The sequence below is a fragment of the Diachasmimorpha longicaudata genome, chromosome 7 (assembly GCF_034640455.1).
Source record: "Diachasmimorpha longicaudata isolate KC_UGA_2023 chromosome 7, iyDiaLong2, whole genome shotgun sequence".
Classification (NCBI taxonomy): Eukaryota; Metazoa; Arthropoda; class Insecta; order Hymenoptera; family Braconidae; genus Diachasmimorpha; species Diachasmimorpha longicaudata.
This window is the reverse complement of record NC_087231.1, coordinates 6,656,982-6,677,984: the sequence shown is the minus strand read 5'-3', so window position 1 is coordinate 6,677,984 and position 21,003 is coordinate 6,656,982. Positions and strand designations below refer to the sequence as shown.

Below are 21,003 nucleotides of genomic sequence, written 5' to 3'. Positions count from 1 at the left end.
TTGAGAAATTCATATCGCATTGTCGGCGACTCACGGAAATTCCCAGCCCCGATCAGTGTCGGTTGGCCATCGTATTCTGAATCGTTCGAGACTTCCAGATATTTTTTTAATTGAAATATCTTGGACACCAGGAAAAGCCCCTGACCACGTGAAGATTAATTTTCTCTTCGATAAATTCTCAGGGTAAAGGTAGTCCATTGATAGCGAAGGGAACATCAGCAGCCAGTGATTGTCAATCCGAATGAGAATCATTGAGAATTTTCAACTCAGGGATAATGAAAAATCGTCACAAAATTGTATGGCTTCTGGATTTTTCCGAGTTAATCATCCATCGACCACTTGGTGGTGATGCGACGAACAATCGGAAGTGAAAAGAGGCCAATGGACAGATAAAAAAATGGAAGAGAACAGACTGGAGTACTTGGAGGGGAATGAGTGAGAGTGGAACTGACCTAAATCCTTGATGGTGTCGTGCCAACTCCCATTTGTCATTCCTTTATTCACCCTCCGTCCTGGTATTCGGCAGTCTAATGATACAAAAATAGAATATTCGAGTTGCCCCAATGTTTCGAGTTTACCAAACAATTCAGAAGTTGCGATTACAACTCTACTGCTAGAAATAAAAAAAGCAAATAAGCTTTTGTGCATGCACATTAACCCCCCTCTAAATTGACAGTGGAAAACTTTCTCACCTTCGTGCACCCCGCAGAAACACTGTGAGAGATATATCCGACAGTTGGACAAGCCCAGATTCGGGAATAATTTTAAACAAGTTAGGTTGATGTTCAACAAACACTGGATGAGGTGGAAAACAAAGCGAGTACCTGATGAGTGAATCTCAGGAGATGAGAGAAACACTCAGTGATGACGGCCTTTGACTGGGGCTTCGACAGCAAGAGCTTGCAGTGACACAACAACAGCTCTGTCTAAAACAAATGTCTTTAGTCCCACATCTATCTGTCATTCTGTGTCTTGAGAGCTGTCGTAATTATTTGATTGGATGGCTATTGATCGCAGGAGAAAAATTGCTGAATTTATATGGGAAAAATGGAGCAAAAATTGAAGTGCTCCCTGATGTGTGGTAGCACGATAAAATATCTCTTAGAAAAATATTTTTGAGCGAAAATGTATTGGTTATATATATGCTTCTCACAGATATATGTTTACACAAGTCAACGCAATGAATTCGCATTGATGGACATTGATGGGAAACCCATAGTTCCTCGAATCTATTCATCGTTTCTTTGCTCTTCTTAGAAGGTGCTCATTGCAAGTGACGGTGACATTTGATTGGACTTTCAGCTGCAACAATTTGAACGTATCAAACTACTCCACCCACTATGTGGAGCAACGAGATCGGGTTGTGTGTTGTTTTAACATGGTAAAAGCGCGGCTTTCGGGGCACCGACCGAAACTTTGGAAAATCCCCTGCTCATGCTTCCCCTGTCACCTCAGTTCAGTCTTTCGCTTTCCACATCTGTACGCTACTTGTCGACGTGCAACAGCGGGTTTTATACGAGAGCAAAATACAAATTTCACCCGTGAGACTAGACCAAAGCCCTGTATATGTTCTGACAGTGACGTTGAGATGTTGCTTTATCGGGAATATTTATAACACAACAATCAACCAACCGGTCACCCAGGTGATAGAAGTTAGCGATGTCGAAGTTTGTTCCCAACTACGTAACACTTTATTTATTGAAGTTTCAACGGATCCCCCATCGCTGTTGAGAATTTTTAACTGAACATTCTGAAACACTGAAAAATCTTATAGTTTTATGGAAATTTCGGTCGGATTCGTAACAGAAAACTCAACAATTTGGGGAACAATTAATTTAAACTTTTAGGATGAGTTGAACTATTTAACGGTGATGGAAGGAAATTAAGAAAATTTAGCTCAATATATTTCTTTTCGGTTACTTCTCACGCGATATTCATATTTGGGAAAATTTTTAATTTTCTGTGAAATAGGAGATACCAGTGGCGTAAATTGTAATTAACTTAAATACTTGGGGTATTCAAACTAAAATTAATTCGCGTATTGTTCTCACTATATCGAAATAAAGCGACGCGTTCCTAAAAATTGCCAATTAACTCGTAGGGTAACTTCAATACTTTTCTAGCAGTATTGTTCTCGTTTCCTATTCAAGTAAATACGTAAACAATACATTGGAGAGGATTTAAAGAGGAAGCCATAGAATCCACTCTTTCACATTAAATTTTTTCCAGAAATATTTTGAATGAAAATGTCGTAGACTGTTGGACGCAGCGGTAGGTGAGATATGAAACGAGACCATTGGACAATCGCCACCACCCTCTATCAACAATGGATGGGGGTGATCCCCTGCGAGATTCCAGAGAGGAATCCATTGAGGGATTCAGGTCTGATACCTGCGGGCATTGAATTTGAAACGCGGTTATCGACTACCCAATGCATGCTGCACTCGGAGAGAATTGCACTCTTATTTTTTTTCCTGTTGATGTGCTTGTAATGCTCCTGAATGAAAAAAAAACGTGTGAAAAGAGGAGATGAAATCGGGAGAAATGAAAAAAAAAGAATTAATGGAAATTTCAATGAAGAAGGATGGGACAGCGAGAACGAGCTGTTCTGATTTTTTATCCTCGTTATTGAAGAGAGAAAATTGGAATATTGATCGGGTATCGGGCCGGATACTTCGGCTTCATGTATATGAATTAACTCAGTTTCCTCAAATTGAAGGTCCTGGTAAAGGAGAACACTCTTGTCTCATTCCGGCGGTGCCCTGTTCCCATTGAAGCTCGAGGAGCCTCGAGAGGGGGAAAAGAATGAGTGAAAATACCGACAAATAATGGAGCGAACTTCGTAGTTTACCGACACCTGCTCTCATATACCATACTTCTTATCACGTTTCGAACTTTTCCCAGCTTGCTGTATTTTTTATCACAAGAATTCTTACATTCAAGAACGAGATTTAACATTTAATTCTTCTTTCTACGCCATTACATTCAGACAACTTTCATCCTACATTTATCAGATAGATGAATGGAATCATTATTTTGAACTCAAGATCTTCCATGTTATTTCTACAGTTCATTATTCGCCTCATACTTCTCTTCCTCTGATTTGAATTTTTTCCGAAAATTTTCGGGCAGCACCAGAGAATAAATAGCCTGTAATTTTTTTATTTCCGTTTTGTTGTTTGAAGTGATATTTTTTTTTTCAGTGTAATTAATTTATTTAGAAAGCTTTTAGCCTTTTCCGGTTACATCAAACTAAAAGATTCACGTCTACTCACCTAAACAGGTTACAGCTCCATTATCAAAGAGAGACTTATGTATCGAAAATTAACCGTAACTTAATTACTTAATATCGGTTAATTTTAAATGTGAACCCTAATTGGGACTACCTAGAATTCATTATTACATAATGTATTCTACAAAACGGGCGATTTATTCAAGATTTCTATGTATTCGTCCAGAATGAAATATGCAATTCTACTCATCTGAAAATGCAGCGGAGTTACGATATTAAGTACTTGAAACGAGTACTCAGGAGTTCGTACACACCCTAGAGAAATCTTTTCCCAACCCTGGAAAATTTCGCCCGCTAAAAAGAGACAGAAATAGAGATAAAAACAAAATTCACTCAAAGCCTGTTATCCGTGCTGTTTTTAAGTGCAGTTTCATTCATTCATTGTCGAGCATTTGTAATCGTTTTCGACCCCCTTTGCTCATTGTTGGTCAAACATTAAATGGCTACTTCATTACATCCTCAAAGCACTTTGAACGACTCCATTTCTAGTAATTAGTTAAACCCTCAACTTCATACGTTTCCATTTTCATCAATATCAATATTCAGGATAAATTATCATTTTATTCGGAGCACAATATTATAATACAGCACCCTGAAGCTAACCATTTCCACAAGGGCTATACGAAACTGAATTTCTCCAATGTATGGAGCTCATTGTAATGCTTTTGTTCATATCCCAGCATAATCTACCATAATGGGTTATTATGGGTAAATTAGGGGAAGATTCATCTCTGTACACTGATATAACTGAATTGTTAATGAATACCAGTAAACCACGGTGAATTGAGATTATGAGTTTTCCACACAATGATTAATTATGTTCATGGAAGGTAACTCAATGGGGTATCAATAAAGCTCGAGAATATTGCTTTGAGCCACGGTCATCCCGAAGGAATCAATATTTCACATGTGAATCTCGGCTCTAGTCACTGTGTGCCCGCACTTTACTCCTCTGTCCCTGTTTCTTCATTCTATTCTCCAATCTGTACCACCAATCCTCCTTTTTTCAGTTAAAATCACAGTTTTTGGTTTCCGCGAGGAGGAGGAGGAGGAGGAGGGGGGGTGCAAAGGACGGCAGCGGGGGATAAATACACCGAGCAGTGGTAAACCCATGGCAACATTCCACGGGAGATTTATCCAATGGCGAAAAGCCACGGAAGTTGTAAATATCCAAACTACACGGATGTAGGCTGTGTAGACCCCAGTTGTGGAAATAGGGAATATACGAAAGAGTTACCTCACCATCGAACGCATGAGCTAACCACCGAAGTAAATGAGTTAGTCGACAGCAGTTGTGCACAGCATAAAGTGACTAACTTTACCTCTAGCCAACTGATAACAGTGAAAATACCCAAAACCGAGTGTTATAAAATGGTGTAGTTGAGGAGGCTCATCATATGAAAAAAATTAATGAGGTAGAATTTTATGAAAATATCACTGTCACGGTATCAAAAGGTCGGATATGGAATTTTTTCGTTTCCAGCCATCACTTTGCGTGGCTTTTTCGACACCAGAATTAGAACTTTTCGTGGAAAATTCTCTCCGTGTGTGTCAACAGCAAAAATTTGACTTTCGTAGCAGCTTAAATATTTGAGCTCCAGCAAATTTATGCATTACCTGAAATCTTCTCATTGTCTTGGCTACGTGTCAAAATTTTAACACTACCAAATGCGTACAGTGCCCTTGTATGAGCTTCATGCTGTAATAACTTCTATTCGCAAGACCGTAAGTCAACTCCATTCAGGGAGTCCATGGAATAATGTGAGTAAAGCACAAAGTACGAGTCGTGACACTGCATGAAGCATCAAGAGCGCTATTTGTAAGATTTTCTAGTACCACTTGCTGTACCTTGTGTGTACGTTCTGAAGTTCTAAAAGGTTAGATTTAATGCGAACACTTCACGCATTTTGGAGCTTCACCCAGTATCGACACAGCTCACAGCTCGTCTCATAAAGTCGAAATGAGACGGAACGATATTGAATAAAGAAGAAGAGCATCGACCAGAGCATGAATAAGTGTCGTTGGGGGGAAAAAATGGTTCAAGATCATAAAATTGAAAATATTGAACTGGAAGAATAGTGTTTACACCGGAAGTATGGAGACAGAGAGGGAAAAAAAACATGGAAAAATGATCGAATAAAAATTTATTTGGCTCTTCTGAGGGAGATCATGTCATTGACATTGTCATTCATGTACTCCCAGCATTTTTTTTGCAATCTATCGAAAATTCCTTGGGTTTCAACACATCCTACAATTATCCTGACTCGAATTCAATCCCTCTACTGCATTGACAGAAAAAATCAATATGACTAATTACATTTACTAACTATTCTCGAATGCAGCGATGATGCCTTTAATTTGCTTTTCGAAGATAGAATATAGTGGAATTCCGTCATTAGATTTACCATAAGGATTCAGAGTGAAGACCTACTTTTGCGCACCACTTAACCTCATGAGAGATAAGTTCATCTTTTTAGAAGATTATTTTTCAACGCGAGTCATTCCCACCGGATGCATGTCCATTTTCATTACTCATAATCACATTGGATTATGAGATGACTGCGCCATATATGACAGTTTGTTCCGAACATAGAAAACTTGAGCAGATTAAAGCGGCAGAGTTTAGCTGAGTAGTATAACGATTTTGAAAATAATCTTTAAATTGCTTTTTAATTTGAAATTTTCCCTCGAGCCATTTGGCCTTTGGACAATGAGACTAATGAATTACGAAACTGAGCGGCCCTGGAAATATCAGTATTTTTACAAGCGCTACTCAGAAAAGATTCCTCAAAATATCGTATCCTCTAGTCTTGTAAAATCCTACTTTATTCTTTCCAAATAGAGTATATGAAGCGACGCGGGGGGAGGAATACCAAGACAGCAGAGAAAACAATTTTTGATGGTTTGTTGATACCACACTATATATATATCGACCAGCGCTTGAGAGTAAGTACACACTGAGGAAGAGAAATCGTGAAAGAAAACAAGAAATTTTAACAGACAAGAAAGAGGGGATGAGAGATTTTCTTGTGGGAGAGGGAAGAAATACGACGCGGCAATTTACTCGAGGGGTGGGTGGGTAGGGGCAAGCCATCTCCGAGAAACTTCAAGTCCCATGGTGAAGTTGAACGGAGATAGGTAGATAGCAAATAAGAACGTGAGTGAGATGGTGGTTGAGTAAAAAGGTGGGGAGTTGAACGGAAGGGAAAATGCATTACGCAGTTTTAAACAGTACTCGAATTAATTTCAAATGTATTAACTCTCCAGCGCGTTCCGGTTTAATTACTTCTTACATTTTAGCGCCTTATTCCAGGACGATGATTTTCGCTCCAGTGACAATACGTAACCATCCCAGGAGAGCTCGACTCCCTCGTTGAATGTTCACCACTTCTATTTTTTTTTCCTTCTCCTTGTTAAATGTATAACCTTGACTTGATTACGGAGAAAACTAAATGGCCCTCATACATATAATACTGATTACTGTAGAACTATTCTCAAGCTCATTTACCAAGGTTGAAAATTGCGTGTTAATTTATTTCCAACATTGGCAAGACAAACGCCCAGACACTGTTCTAACGTTAGTTCATGTATCGTCAAAATTAATAAGCCCTGGGTGTCCCCTGTGATATCAAAACCGCTGACGATATCACCGAAAACCCACCCTGTACGGTTACCTCATTTCACATACTTATAAATAACCTCCCTCACGACTAACCCTCTCTTGACCCCTCTCTCCTTCTGAACAATCAACTCACGCTTACTATTACGATATTACCCTGATATTGAGGCATTCCGCCACTTTTATCAACTTTATTATTTCATAAAAGTGTACTCAGTGATGCCGTAAAAGCTCATTATCTGATAAACTAAATTGAACGTTTCTACTCACTAACCGTTATACAACAAGTATTCTTCAGAATTTTCAATGGCCAATCGGCCGTTTCGCTCGCGAGAGATTATCAGAGGTGGTTTAACAGATAAGGAGGAAAATTTTCTCAGCTGTATGTGTTTAATACAAATGCAATGAGTTAAACGACAGAATTATTCTCGATATCTACTGTAAAAAGACGAAATTCTTAAGGACAACCATTCACACCTTGTCCATTCCTTCGAATTTAATATTTAAATGTTGTCAGAATTTTCAGTCGATTGATGAGTTCATTGTCACCTACTAAATAGTCCCATAAAAATGGTCCAAAAAGTTTGGTAATTCTAGCACGAAGTGTCATGCAGAGAAAAATTACCGAACAATCTTAAATTTTTACATAACGTGAGAGAAAAATTATCTAAGAACTCACTCATCAACTTTTACGTCAGTGATTCACTCCCCGAGATTTTCATTTTCCAAAATCCACTAACTAATTGGTAATTGGATTCCTCGAAATTTCACCAGATATCCCCATTTCTCACCCACGTAAAATCCCATCAGTTGATTTATTATCTCATGTGCGTAATACTCAAGCCCATATGACTTATTTACAGACTCACGGTATGCGCTTGTACTCATAAACTAGAGACACTCAATCTTCAAGCTCATCAGATGGCATTACCATGCCAGACTAATAAATAGCCAAAGTTGGGTATGTGTTAATACAGCCTTATACATATTACCGGGTTCGCTTGAAACAACTTTCACAAGCGACACGGATGGCGCGCATTGCCCTCCCTCTTTTCCCTTGAACTACCCCAAGATAGATAGGTTTGAGGATATGCTGTTGAGACCATCCCATACATAACGTTAAATCTCGAATCCAACATTGAAATCTCTTCCTCCACTGCATTTACCTCATCCTCACGAGAGTATATTCCTAAGTAGAGAGCTATATAGGAAACTTTATTCCCGAATATTTTACGGTATGCTAAAAAAACCCCTTTCCTCCCTCCCCCACTATTCTCAGGAAAATGTTTTTTCGCACAACGTCTAATATCCAAGGACATTCTCCCATCTCACTTGACGTCTTATTAGTTTTTTTGTCCCAATGCATTTTAAATGACAAAATTGAGCCGATGGCTTCGTGTACCACCATCAACACTCTCCCTCAAGCTTGAATTTTTTTTTTATCTCCCCTTATTTTCGCTGAAAATGGCGACACTCTCTCTTGCGGCCTTATGAGGTCTCTTACCCACGGTATCGGGTCAAGAGCCCAGGTCTACTGTCGTTTCTGACTATGAAATACTGTAACTGCGGCGCAGCCACCCGCGCCCTGTGTCTTCCCGTTTCATGAGCTCCAGAGTACCGTGAGGCTGGGGTTGGGGTGGAGGGACGGTGGTTGAGTTAAATTTCATCCCGAGTGGTGGAATAAAAGGGGAACGATCGTATAATCCTCAAGTCCCGTGTAACGTGCATGGAGGGAGCCTCTTGGTGTTTTCCGTGGCACAGCTAAGCGGCTCATGGCTCTATCCACCGAGAGTGTTGGACTTTTTCTGTACTATTTTACTGCACTTCTCAGCACTGAACATCACACGGGTGTTCATTGGGGTTCTCAGATGTACAGCACTCATTTGCTCATCGATAATTCATTGGACTCGTTTGATATCTCGTTCAGTCAAGGTCTGGACACTCGCAATAAATTAAAGGAAAATTCATTGATCAATTGGAAATCGCGAGTTGATACGAGTGGGGGTGATTTGGGTCGAGAATGCACTCAAGTGGTGTAGCTTCCTGAAGGCGCATCTCCGACTTACATTCGACATAGTGTTTCATTCATCATGAGGAATATTTGGGTCACTTCATGTTCTAGAAATATTCTACGAGGTTCCAGAAAGTTTTCGTTTTAAAATATTTTTGTGCTCGACTGTAATGTTGTCGCGAGTGAACTGATTTAAGTCGTGTAGAAGACTTGGTCGTTCAGTATTTACTACAGACTCAAGATGTCTGTAGATAGTTCCAATATTTCTATATGTAATGTATTTATGTTATGTTATGTAACTATTCATATTATGTATTGAAAAATTTTGTCTGAATTTTCCGCACATTTCAATTTCAGAACATCTTGGCATTAAGAATTCATAATCTCGTGAGAAAATCACGTAAATTTCGGTTCCATTCTTTCCCTCGAAAGAACAGATAACTAGAGAATTCTGATAATTCTTGAAAAGGGCAGTAGTACTGGATGTGATGTGAGCAAAAAATAAAGATTTTCCGATTTCCATAAAAATTTAATGGAATTTGATATTAAATTTTCAATGAAATTTGAACTTTAGTGACTTTTTAATCCATCCATCCCATCCAGTTTTCTACTCCTGAAAATTAATGAGCATTAGTGGACATTTGAAATTTCATAATCAGATTATAAAAATTTATATCTCTGAAGAGCAGGTAGATGAAAATTCCTAGAACTTAATGTCATAATAAACCATCAGTTCTTTCATTCAATGATTATGAAGTTGGTTAATGACCCGTCAACCTGTGTGATTATGGAATTCGTCTAGAATTCAGTGGCATCAGAGAAAAAACAGTGAACATGCACAGCTACAATGAAAAAAGCACTGGTGAAAATAAACAATGAGCGAGCAGGCATCAAGCTCCTGCCCTACGCAGCCGTGGAGGTGCACCGCAGGGGTGAGTTGGAAAAGAAATGGCAAACAACAGGCTTAAACCCAGGAAACGAGCATCACATTTCGTCAGGTGTGCTTGCAGTTTTATTTCATTGTTTTTTCTCCAAGCAAAGGGAAAAAAACACAAATAGTAATTTTATGGAAATACCCGGTGGCATGGTGGTGCTGTGGCAATGCTGGTGCTTATTCTTTTCTGTGTTTCGCTTTTTTATTATATGTTTTCATTTTTTTCCATACCTTTGAAACACGAGACAAGCAAATTTTCATAATTCAATGGATTCTCGAATGATGGAGGATGAGAGTATTTTGTCAGGTTCGGGGAATAAGTAGATGTGGTCTTGTTAAAAGAAAAAAAAGTAGAGATGGAACAGAGTAGTTAAAAATTCCACTGGAGCACACGAGTAACGGGTGAAAATGGTGATGTGCAATGCCTTTGGTTACAGAAAATAGATATAAAATGTGTTGATAGATAATAAAATTTGTAACGACTAATCCTTACCACCACCATTATCACTCTTTCGCTCAGAGTTGCTTATCGCCTGGATGTCCATTTTTCTCAGCAGATTGGTCGTTACACTAGGCGTACTGGTTTCAGTTCCTGCACAACAAATACCACATACCACGTCCGTCAGGTATCACTACCACTAAGCATGAAAGGAGGTGATTTATTAAGCGATATAACATGTTTTATCAATGGAAGGATTGAAACATATTTTTGACTCGTCTTCTCGAACTAATTCTGCGATGAATTTCCAAATATTTATCTCGACGAGCCTCATCATTCGAATTTTATGGTAGACAAAATTTTGTGAATTATGTGTTCATTGATATTACATTTCTTCAACATCAGCTGGACTTTTTTACGTAAATGAAATAGGATTTTAATGTATTGTCATCCACCCATAGTCAGTCTTCCGGATTAGATTATTCATGGAACGAGAAAAAAAATTCAATCAAGTATATTTTATGCTTAATTTGAGTATAGTAATATAATACCGAATATACTGTCAAATATAAAATATACTAGAAATAAATATAACATATCCTTGATTGAAGCATTTTTCTTTCGTGGTGATTAATTAATCATTCGACATTTGGATTTTAAAAATAATAATTCAACAATAATTCCGATTTATGAATATGCCCATTTCGAATCTCCATAGATCAATACTTAATACATATATCCTCCGTTATCCAATTGCCGAATTCGACCATTTAAACGGATAATTCAATCAAAACTTTTCATCGTGTCGTGTGTCTATTTTAAATTGTAAAAATGCTCAATTTCCGTTATGCATTTCTTCTCACAATTTGATAAATGATGTACGATATTTTCACATATTGTTGATTTGGTTTCTCGATAATTGAAGTGTAATTGGTTCGACGGTATTACGTTTACTAAAAATATATCTGGCATTAAAAAGATGAAAATCATCGTAAAGTTGAGGATTAAATATCCAATTCACAAACCGAGTTATCGTTACCTGCTAATCAAATCTGCTATAAGATATGACTTACACGAGGAGGTTCAGATGGATATTCATCAATATTACGGTTTCCACTCATTCAGGCTAATGGACAGGTCCTCGAATTACTCGATAGTTATTTTATCAAATTTTCGGAGAATCCATGTGAAAATTTTAATGAAATTATTGAACATTACTCTGTCAATTACAGCAAACGAAATTGTCGGCAGGTTGTTCGGTGGTACGTTTAAACTGAGAGTGATTGATGATTATTAAATTTCCTCGGATTCATTTTTCTATTTAATAGAATCTCCTAAACGATATTTCCACAAATCACAGCTGTCATCGTTTATTTGTTATGTAACTGCCTCGATAACATATTTTTGGACTGTAGCCCAAGCGATCTCAATACCATTTTTAACAATGTGATTTGTTCATTCCGCGCTTGAATGCCTCATCTATATGTTACATTATGTGTTTTTTTTTATTATTAGGGTTATAGATAAACTATCATTTTTTTCAGGCTCTAAATGCTGGGCAATAAGAACACCACGAACTCGATGACTTCACAAGTACTAAAAATATCTCCTATGTGCATCTAAAAATAATCAATATAACAAGATTTGCAATGAAATTTTCAATTGACAACCCGAGTTACACTTGTCCGGTTAATGAAATTCCCAAAATGTTATTTCCATTGATGGATGCTTGCACGTGGATGTGGATATACATTTCGGATTCAACGAATGTGGAGCAATGGAGAGATTATCACATTGCCACACAGGCATTTTATAATATGGATCAACAATTGATACAGAAAATTGAAACAAAAATTTCGGGCTCTGCGGTCTGCTAATTTTTATGTTAAGTATGTTACGGATACTAAAATAAAAAAATATATGAATAATAGAATATCTCTGATATATACTCCAAAGGATCATCCTTCGAGCGGATAATACGAGTGTTCTAGTTGCGAAAATTGTCTGAATTATAATGATAAATCGATAGGATAGAACGTTTTTGTTCGAATATGCAGCTATTACTGACTTTCTGTTAATACAGCAGCTACGAGCTATTTCGGAATATTCTTTGCAGGTACGTATAAATTAATCCAAATAATATTACACTGTAAAAGTCTCTCAACTTCGTTAAATGATATTTTTATACTGGAATTGGCTGATGAAATTAAATTCTTGAACTATTTGAAATGGAGGGCTCTTCATCAGTCACCTCCCAGTTGATTCAATTAGCTAATCAATCCGCAAAATGCTTCTGATAAAGTAAGAAAACCCCGACGAAAAATGTGAAAATAAAATTTCCCCTTTGAAAATTGGGAGACAATGTTTTATCAATTATTTGAGCCCGCCCAATTCGATTTCCAGAAATAATGGTTCAACCTACATATCGATTTGTAGCTGGAAATTTTGTGTAAAGAAAAATCGAGACATTCGCGTCGGATTTCGAAATGCTCAATTTTGGAGAGCGGGAATATGAAAAATTTAGCAAAATAAATTTAATATTTAATATTTCGAAAACCATTCCGACCGGCTCTCATTGTAAGTGATTCTCCCTGAAGGATTCAGAATAACATTTTCACTCCACAAAGCGGTTCTGACTACTGTGATTAATTAATTTTTCAGACGATATCCCAATAAATAAATGTTTTATCTGAGTTTCCATCTTTCCCCAGATTTGCGCTTATGCAAAGAACTGTAGCGATCGTTAAATTACCAATGTGACAGCAGAAGCGTACATCCATTCTTTATGAATCCCTTGCAGTCAGCGAATATTTTCAAGCTATTTTCACAGTTTAAATAACGAAAATGTAACATAAATCGTATTTACCTGATGAAAACGTAATGAATCTCCAATTAGTGTAATTGGCTTTTGGTATATTCAGAATGCATTTAACAACTGTTTGACTCGGTAAATCTTCATCCTCCACAATTAATATCGCGCTAATATTGTATTTCCCATCACTCCGCTGCACTGCGTCGAATTCTTCAGTTCGGTTTACAATATCATTACTGAAAAGAGAAAATATTCCATAATAAGCGTCATGTTTATTTCAATTGAATGGTCTCTTTGATATTACTTGAAAATTGAAAATTATTCATAAAATAACGTAAATGTCAGCGATATTGGTTGATACAACGGGGAATAACAGCAGTTAATGTTTATGTTTCTTCAACAATTCATCTTCAATGAAAATATCGACTATAATCAATATTGTTTCATTTCTCTGTCTACTCTTTACTCTCGTGTTATTTTACAATCAAGATTGAATATATACGAAGAAACGAGAGTCTTGCTTGGGCCGGAGAAATAAAAATGATATCACTGAATATGACGAATCTTACCTGACAGATATTTCCAGAGTCGGCTCAGGATATAGTCCCTCGGCGCTGCATGTCACTTCAACTACTTCTCCATCCTCTCCGTCATTTTTTTCATACTTCAAATCAAATGTGTCCTCCGTAGCTGAGAAAAAACAGGGATAAGAGTGATATGAAAAGAAATAAACGAATAAATGGTAAAACGCAAAAGCTATAAAATGTTTCTATGAATTTATCGGTATCGTGTGCACTCAAAAACTTTTATTTTACTCCTATACATTTCACTTGCTCTCACTCTTCTATTCTTCTCGTTCCCTCCCCCCATCCGCGCCCACTTTCCATCTCTTTTTACTCCACATCTTAGGTGATGCACGTTTTCTAAAGATTCATCGCGCTTTCACGAAACTTTTACGAGATTTGAAATCCGTCTTTCAATTCTTTTCACGAGAAAAATCCAACATTCAGAGGTAAACACCGGCCCCATTGTGATTTCACGTCCTTAATCTCTCGAATAAGTGAATCATTTTTATCTTCTCCGCCCAAAGGGGAGAAAGTTATTGCAACAACCCCGAAAATAAAATGGTCAAGTTCAATTACTGTTTCAGATGAAAATTGAGGCCAAAATGTCGGGCTTTTAATTTTTTCTGAAAATTTACTTACAGTAGACAATCATCGGTGTTTCCCTGATTGTGTCATCAGAATAAGTGAATACGTTGCACTTATAATCTCCAGAATGATTGATAGTGAGATTATTGATCTTCATAGCTCGATACATGGTGGTCGGTTCATCAGTGGCTCTATATCCTACTTCGATGTGATGGTTCTGCTCATCGATTATCGGTGGAATACCGTAAATCCATTGATACAAAAGTGTGGTATCATTGAAAAACCATTTGACAACCAGACCGTCCGTCGATGCATTCTGCATATCGTAGATGCAGTCGAGTATCACCGAAGTATTATCACCAGCCTCAACTACAGGTGGAACTTTCAGCTCTTCGATGACAATCTCTTGAGCACTATCTGCGAAAAAAATGGGAGAAAAAATTACAAACAGAGGAAATAAATTGAGACATTTTTTATACTGTGAAAACAAAAAAACACTCCTATCTTCTTGTTTTAAATGTAAGAAGAAAGCTCGAAATCTGTTCACTTATCACACTGGAGGATCTGCTGGTCATTGCCCAACGGTTCACGAGGTGTTGATTAAGTTGGTCGCATGCAAATTGTTCTTTCCCCCATTCTCTGTCTCTCCCTACCACTCTCTTTTCTGCTAAACCTTTTGTCTCACTTTAGACTCTCCCTCTCGCTCGTCTCTGTTTCTCTCAAATGGGCTCTTAAATGGTCTACTATACTATCGACCGGACGGAGCTTCCATTATACAGAGGGCCACTACCTACACTGACTCTCACTGCCGTAATTATATGCGATTCATCACAATCACGATGGGTAGAAGGACGGGGTGGGGAGGGGGCGGAATATCGGACAACGAAAACAGAGGAGAAAATAAAAATTGAATTTATACCTCGACTTATCTGCAGAATATATTGGATGAAAAATGTGACGGACTCATTTTCGATATGAAGATATCAGAGATGCATACAGTTCTCGATCTCGAGCTTTTTTAAAATCATATCTTAATGGTAAAATTCGAGTCCACAATTGAAATCGGTGGTTAATTCTGGTATGAATATTCATGTTTTTTTCCCAGTCAACTGGATATAAATTTTCAGGAAATGATATTCCCGGAAGTTCTCGCCGATTTATTCTGTCTGACTAGCCACTGAGCCAACTGTAATACTACTTGCTCAACTGCCTCAGTTCTTATTGGATTTTACTCTCGATAATAGAGCGTTTTTCAATAAAAAAAGACTGAATGGCTTTGGGATTATGAAGGAGTGATATTAATGTACTACTGCAGTGAGCCCCTCGATATCATTAAATCTGGATAATCCAGCGTAATGGATATGTGTACATGAATGGAAGAAGTCCATCAGAATCAATTCACGAGATCAGAAGTTCTGGTCTTCTTATCAGGACAATTAAATACCACCACTTGGAAAACAGAAAACGTGAAAGAGAACAGGAAGAAGAAAGAAATTATATGCCCACTGAGATATAAACTGAGGGGTTTAATGGTCTCGTTGCAAATCTTAATTTCATCTTAAACTAATTTTCAACAAACTTTGTATTACTCGACAATCAGCGGGTACACAGAAAATTTTTCTCATTGACCACATTTACGAAAATAGTACTGTTATAACTGAGAAAAGTGTTGTTCCGCTGAACTTTCGGGAAGGAGAGAACGAAGTGGATCAGTTGCAAATTGGTTCATCCGACGACGTACAAACAGAAGAAAAATACTACATGAAGTGCGTTTACGAGTCTTGGGCTTGAAATCAAGGTGGAAATTATGCGTAAAATTTACGCGAATTATCACCAAATCAACATAATTTAATTTTCCATTTCGTACGTGTAAATGGCAAAGATTTTATCGGTGCTATACTGTTAGAAGAAAACCATAAAATTTCATGGACAGTTAACTATTAATTTTCAGAACAGCAGCACTGACTGCGATTTGGGGTTTTTATTCCATTCTATGAGAAGATTGCAATTTACTTTCAAAAGTTACCCTTAAGTAAATCGCAGAGTACATATTTATGAAGACTATAGTTTATGATTTTTTAAGCATAAAATATATCCGGTGAAATGTGAATAAAATTAACAACATGTCATGTACGTTCAGGTTTTTCTGAATGTATTCTCACCAGGAGTTAAACTTCAATCTGAGTACGCGTTCCTTTATGCCGTTAAAATAAATACCTTACGTCCCCATGATTTTAATCCTAATTCCATCACCTGCCATTCATTTCCAAAGGTTACGTCCTGTGCTACGGAAGAGCTTTACCGATTTTTTCTACAAAGGCAGAATCAGAACGAAGCGGACGTAAAACGAAAGAGCCGCTTTGGGGGTGGGGAAAATAGGTGGCGAGAGGAGCTCGAGGTAGAGTGGAGGGCGGTTGAGCTCGGGTATACCCAGTCGTAATTTAAACTAGGCGGCTGCATGAAAAGAAATGGTCTCGTAATGCATAAATTCAATATTACCGCGACACCTCCCTGAGGCGCCATCCGACTTGGAGACTCGGCGACGCCTTTTCCGCAACCCGCAGCTACACATTATATGTACATTTACCCGCCTCCTTTTTTTTTAAAGTGAAAAATCCGTGGTATGTGGACAGGCACTCACCCTAGAGTGGCTTGAGTTCTTATCTCACGTACTGATGTGTGAGAGGGAGGAAAAAAAATCGTTGAAAACGATCAGGTGCTCAGGTGTGAGAACAAAGAATTGAGGCATTCCGTTGGGGTTAAAGGGCTTCCAAGGTGCTAGACAATTTAGAAGTTATTCAAGATTCGCTAACGCTCCTGGGGAAGCTCCTTGGTGAAAGGTGGTCTACGATGTTCTACCAAGACCGACGTTAATATACACTACGGCCAGTGAAATTATAAGGGTTACGGTCATAGCAACATTTCATGTAGCATGTGAAAGCCACGTTACTCTTCGCTACCTCCAGTGTTACCACCTGTGTATGCGTTTATGTACGTATATTGGTTGAGTAATATATGTGCCAGGGACTAGCACTCTTTACTGTGATTGCATGCTTGCCTGGCCCCCTCCTACGTCTTCATCTGTTGAAGGAGAAAACGCCCACGTAGTCCCTAAGGCATCCTGCCCGCTAGCTAATTGAGTTGCACCACTTCCTACGGCCGATCAACCCCCATTGGCAAACTCATTATTTTTATCTCGATTGCATTTATCTATTTCATCGATGAAAAGTTTTTAGTTGCCAATGACTTCACCCGCTATTTTATCTCCGCTTACTTTTTCTTTTGTTCCTTGGAAAATTTCCAATTTATCGAATTAATTGATATTAGTCTTTAATTAAATTTGAGGGCAGAGCGGCGAATTTATTTTTCTCTTTATTTCTCATGTGAACCTGAACATTGTTATTTGAACGACTCCAAAGTTTGAAGAGAATATAAAATACTCAGGCAGGTATTAATAATTTGTAAAATCTGGGAGTAAAGCTCAGTTATCTTAATGAAAATTGATTGGATGTACTTATAAATTGTAAATTCCAAAGTACAAAATTACCACAAATAGCAGGAAAATATTACTAAACATTCTGCAAAATAATGGAGTAATAATTCACTAAAGAACACTGAACTTTATACGTCTCTCTAGTGTTTTTCCCCAACTGCCCATAAATTGTGCTTCGTGTGTGTAATTCCTGTGTGAAAAATGACATGACAAAAGAAAAAATTTATTCTTTGTACCTAATCCACGTATGTTTTCTTTTTATTCAAAAACAAAATCCTTGATATTACCTTATGCCATCGGGGCATAAAAATATTGTATGGTGGATGTGACTTTGTTATCTGACACTTTCATCCACTAAATAATACTCTTACGTACTTGTCCTTTGCTACCTTCATATCCGATCCTGTCTTTTCTACTCGTTATTTTTTTACGTCATTCCCTAACTCTCGGGCGTTTCAATTCTTTTTATCAATTTAATTTAATTTAATTCATTCTAAAACGGTCCCAATGACGTAAAATCTACTGCCCCCTCCGATTATCTAGATTATTGACAATTGTTTAAACTTTTAAATGTCCAACAACACAAACTGGTGTTGACTCTCTCTTATTTTTTCTGCAGTTCCCCGACAGTTTTCAATTTAGCGTTGAAATTGATCCTCAGCCCTTACTAAAATTAGAGTACAATATGGCGTATATACTTTTTACTTCCTTCATTATTCGAGATTGCAGATAGTTATCCTGATGTAATCAAACGGCCCAAGTCCACGATCTTCAAGATGTGACATGGCCACTATCTCAAGAATACTCGCACGTTGTGCGAGAAGATTAGATGGCTCGACGGTGGCTTTTGAGCTAGATTGCACTCTGGTTCTCGAGTACCATAGAAAGAGCATGTTATACTCGGTGTAACCCCCTTTCAACGAGTTTTCGTTTCTGAATGTGAGTTTCTTCTCTTTACCCCCTTCCTGATGAAACAAGTAACGGTCATTTTTTTCATTCTCCCCGAGAGTTCTGCTTGTTTCAAATATATTCACCAATTTCTGGGTAATTGTCAGTCAAACACGATGCAGATTCTCTGTTCCACTTTCATTGCTATTTTCTCTTTCCCCTGTCCTCGGAAAATCAGATTCAAACGATCTCGAAAAGCTCTTACTGTTTTTAAGTGGCACGATATAGGCAATGCGTCAACTTGAAAATTGGCTTTTGTTGTACTGGAGGTGGCCAGCACGAGATTGACTTCAACTGTGTCACTAATAAGACGTGACAAGTGCAATGACGTGACTGCAGTGACCACGCAGAACGTGGAGACGGTACAGGAGACATAGTACTTCGTTTGTTCTATCTGCAGGTGGCCCTGGGGAAGGGGTTTTGAACCCTTTTGTGATGGTTTTTCTTCATTCGTTGATCGAGCGGTGGTTCGCGTGAATTTAGCCATTAAACAATGCACTATGTTACATTGTACTGACCGCGGGTGTAGTTAACACGAACAGCAGTTGTACATAATCGGTGTATGGTAAACTTATACGAGGCCGCTTTGTCGCCTGGAATGACTTAATTTCGAAAGCGAGAAGGAAGCAAAAAAGGGCGAGTAGTACGATACTTCTTCTCCCTCAATCGCCTAGACAAGTGGAAGATCTTTCTATCTAATTCCTCTCTGATGCAGTCCTTACAAAGGACTTTAGCCTCATTTGCTCTCATTTATTTTTTTTCTCCCTAGCTTCGGAGCATTCCTTTTTATTTTCTTCTCAAGCTCACTTCTTCTCGCTTCAGCTTTTAACTTACGAAGGGCCCAAAGTCACGTATGAGTCGTAAAGTAGATCGCTAGCCATGCGAACACGTTCCTTCGTCGGCACGCGTTTAGCTTTCATAATGAAGGAGGTAAATTCACTCGGGAATCAGTTGAAAAAGAAAAATTTGTGGATAGGTAAAAAAAAATACTGATTGATCAATTAAATAGTGGAGTGCGGTGAGTAACTCTTCCTTTTAGCTGGTCTGCAGGTGGTATTGACGGCCAGCGAACCATTGCCTGTCAATCTATGGAAACTCATACACAGAATGACGTTGGGATGGATAGAAATCGTGTGAGTACTGATCGTCAGTTGTCATTAGTCAATGATAAGAAACGAAGAACTGCGGGAACTCAATTTCAGGTGCAATTCTCATTCCTGAATTATCTTAATGATGATTGGCTTTTATTGAGTTCTCAGGATGTTTCGCCTGAATATTTCATGTTTCACTGAATTTTCAATGAGACAAGATTCTGATTTTATCTCCAAAAAGACCTCTTGTCGTTAACAATTCTATAAATACATATCCAGATGATTCTCTTCGAGAGCTTGAATTCAGTTTTCCCATCTCCAGTAATTAATCTGTAAATTTTTCATTTATCCAAAATTATCTCTACATTTGTCGTTGGAGTGATATACTCTCAGTCGTAAATATTGGTTTATCTCCCACGAAATGAAAAAAAAAGGCTACGTCCACAGAGACAATAGCACGTATATCGCTTTCCGTCGCTGTTCGCCGAATGATAAAGCTATTTTCCGGTCGTCCCGACATCGTTAAACGTGTGTTCTACCCATTATGTTTACAAACAAAATTCAGGCTCCATAGAAACAACTGCCCTCCAGTCGAGTCTCCGTAATAATAAAATGACAAAGATGACAGGTATTAATGCATCCAACAAAGGTACACCAATTGCTGTGGACTAATGGAGTTCGGAGGCTGACAATAATTCGGAATATACAAAGTCAGATGGAGCGGTATAATCCATGCATCGGTCATACCACCCCTATTAAAACTCCATTGTCTTCTGAGAAATGGGATCAATTGTTTCCTAAATTGCTGATGCATTTCAATGAAACATCACTTGCAGTGTCTCTGGCCATGTGTTCCCGACTTTTCGGTCGTTACGTAGAAAAACATCGTAAATTGCCCTCATGAAGTCCTATTTTCCCGCGTAAAAGACAACGCAAATTATAATAATTTTGTTCAGCTTTTACATTTGCTCCCGGGCAAGTGATACCAAAATTTTGATTAAATATGGCTTCTTAACCATTACATCGATTCGGTAACAGTTGCATTAACGGAAAATTTCGAAAAAATCGTAATGAATTCATAATACAATTAACCAATCATTATTTAGAGAAATTCGCAATTCACATTTTGGGTTGACGGAGTTGGGCGTTCTCTGCCTGAATGTTTATCCAGTATTGAAATGGTTTCATAAGCATTCAATATTCATGGTGGTGT

The 21,003-nt window shown here is 38.0% G+C and overlaps 1 protein-coding gene across 2 annotated transcripts in view; it reads right to left on the bottom strand.

The window, feature by feature from the left end:
* Positions 1-21,003, bottom strand: part of LOC135164630 (uncharacterized) — a 31,731-nt gene that overhangs the window by 4,701 nt on the left and 6,027 nt on the right. The window contains exons 2-5 of one of the 2 annotated variants that reach the window (XM_064125165.1): positions 14,313-14,675; positions 13,677-13,797; positions 13,162-13,343; positions 10,350-10,448 (exon numbers count right to left, since the gene is read on the bottom strand). In XM_064125165.1, the coding sequence (XP_063981235.1) occupies positions 10,350-10,448; positions 13,162-13,343; positions 13,677-13,797; positions 14,313-14,675 (765 nt within the window). The remainder of the gene's footprint in view (positions 1-10,349; positions 10,449-13,161; positions 13,344-13,676; positions 13,798-14,312; positions 14,676-21,003) is intronic. The other variant, XM_064125166.1, reaches the window with a different exon arrangement.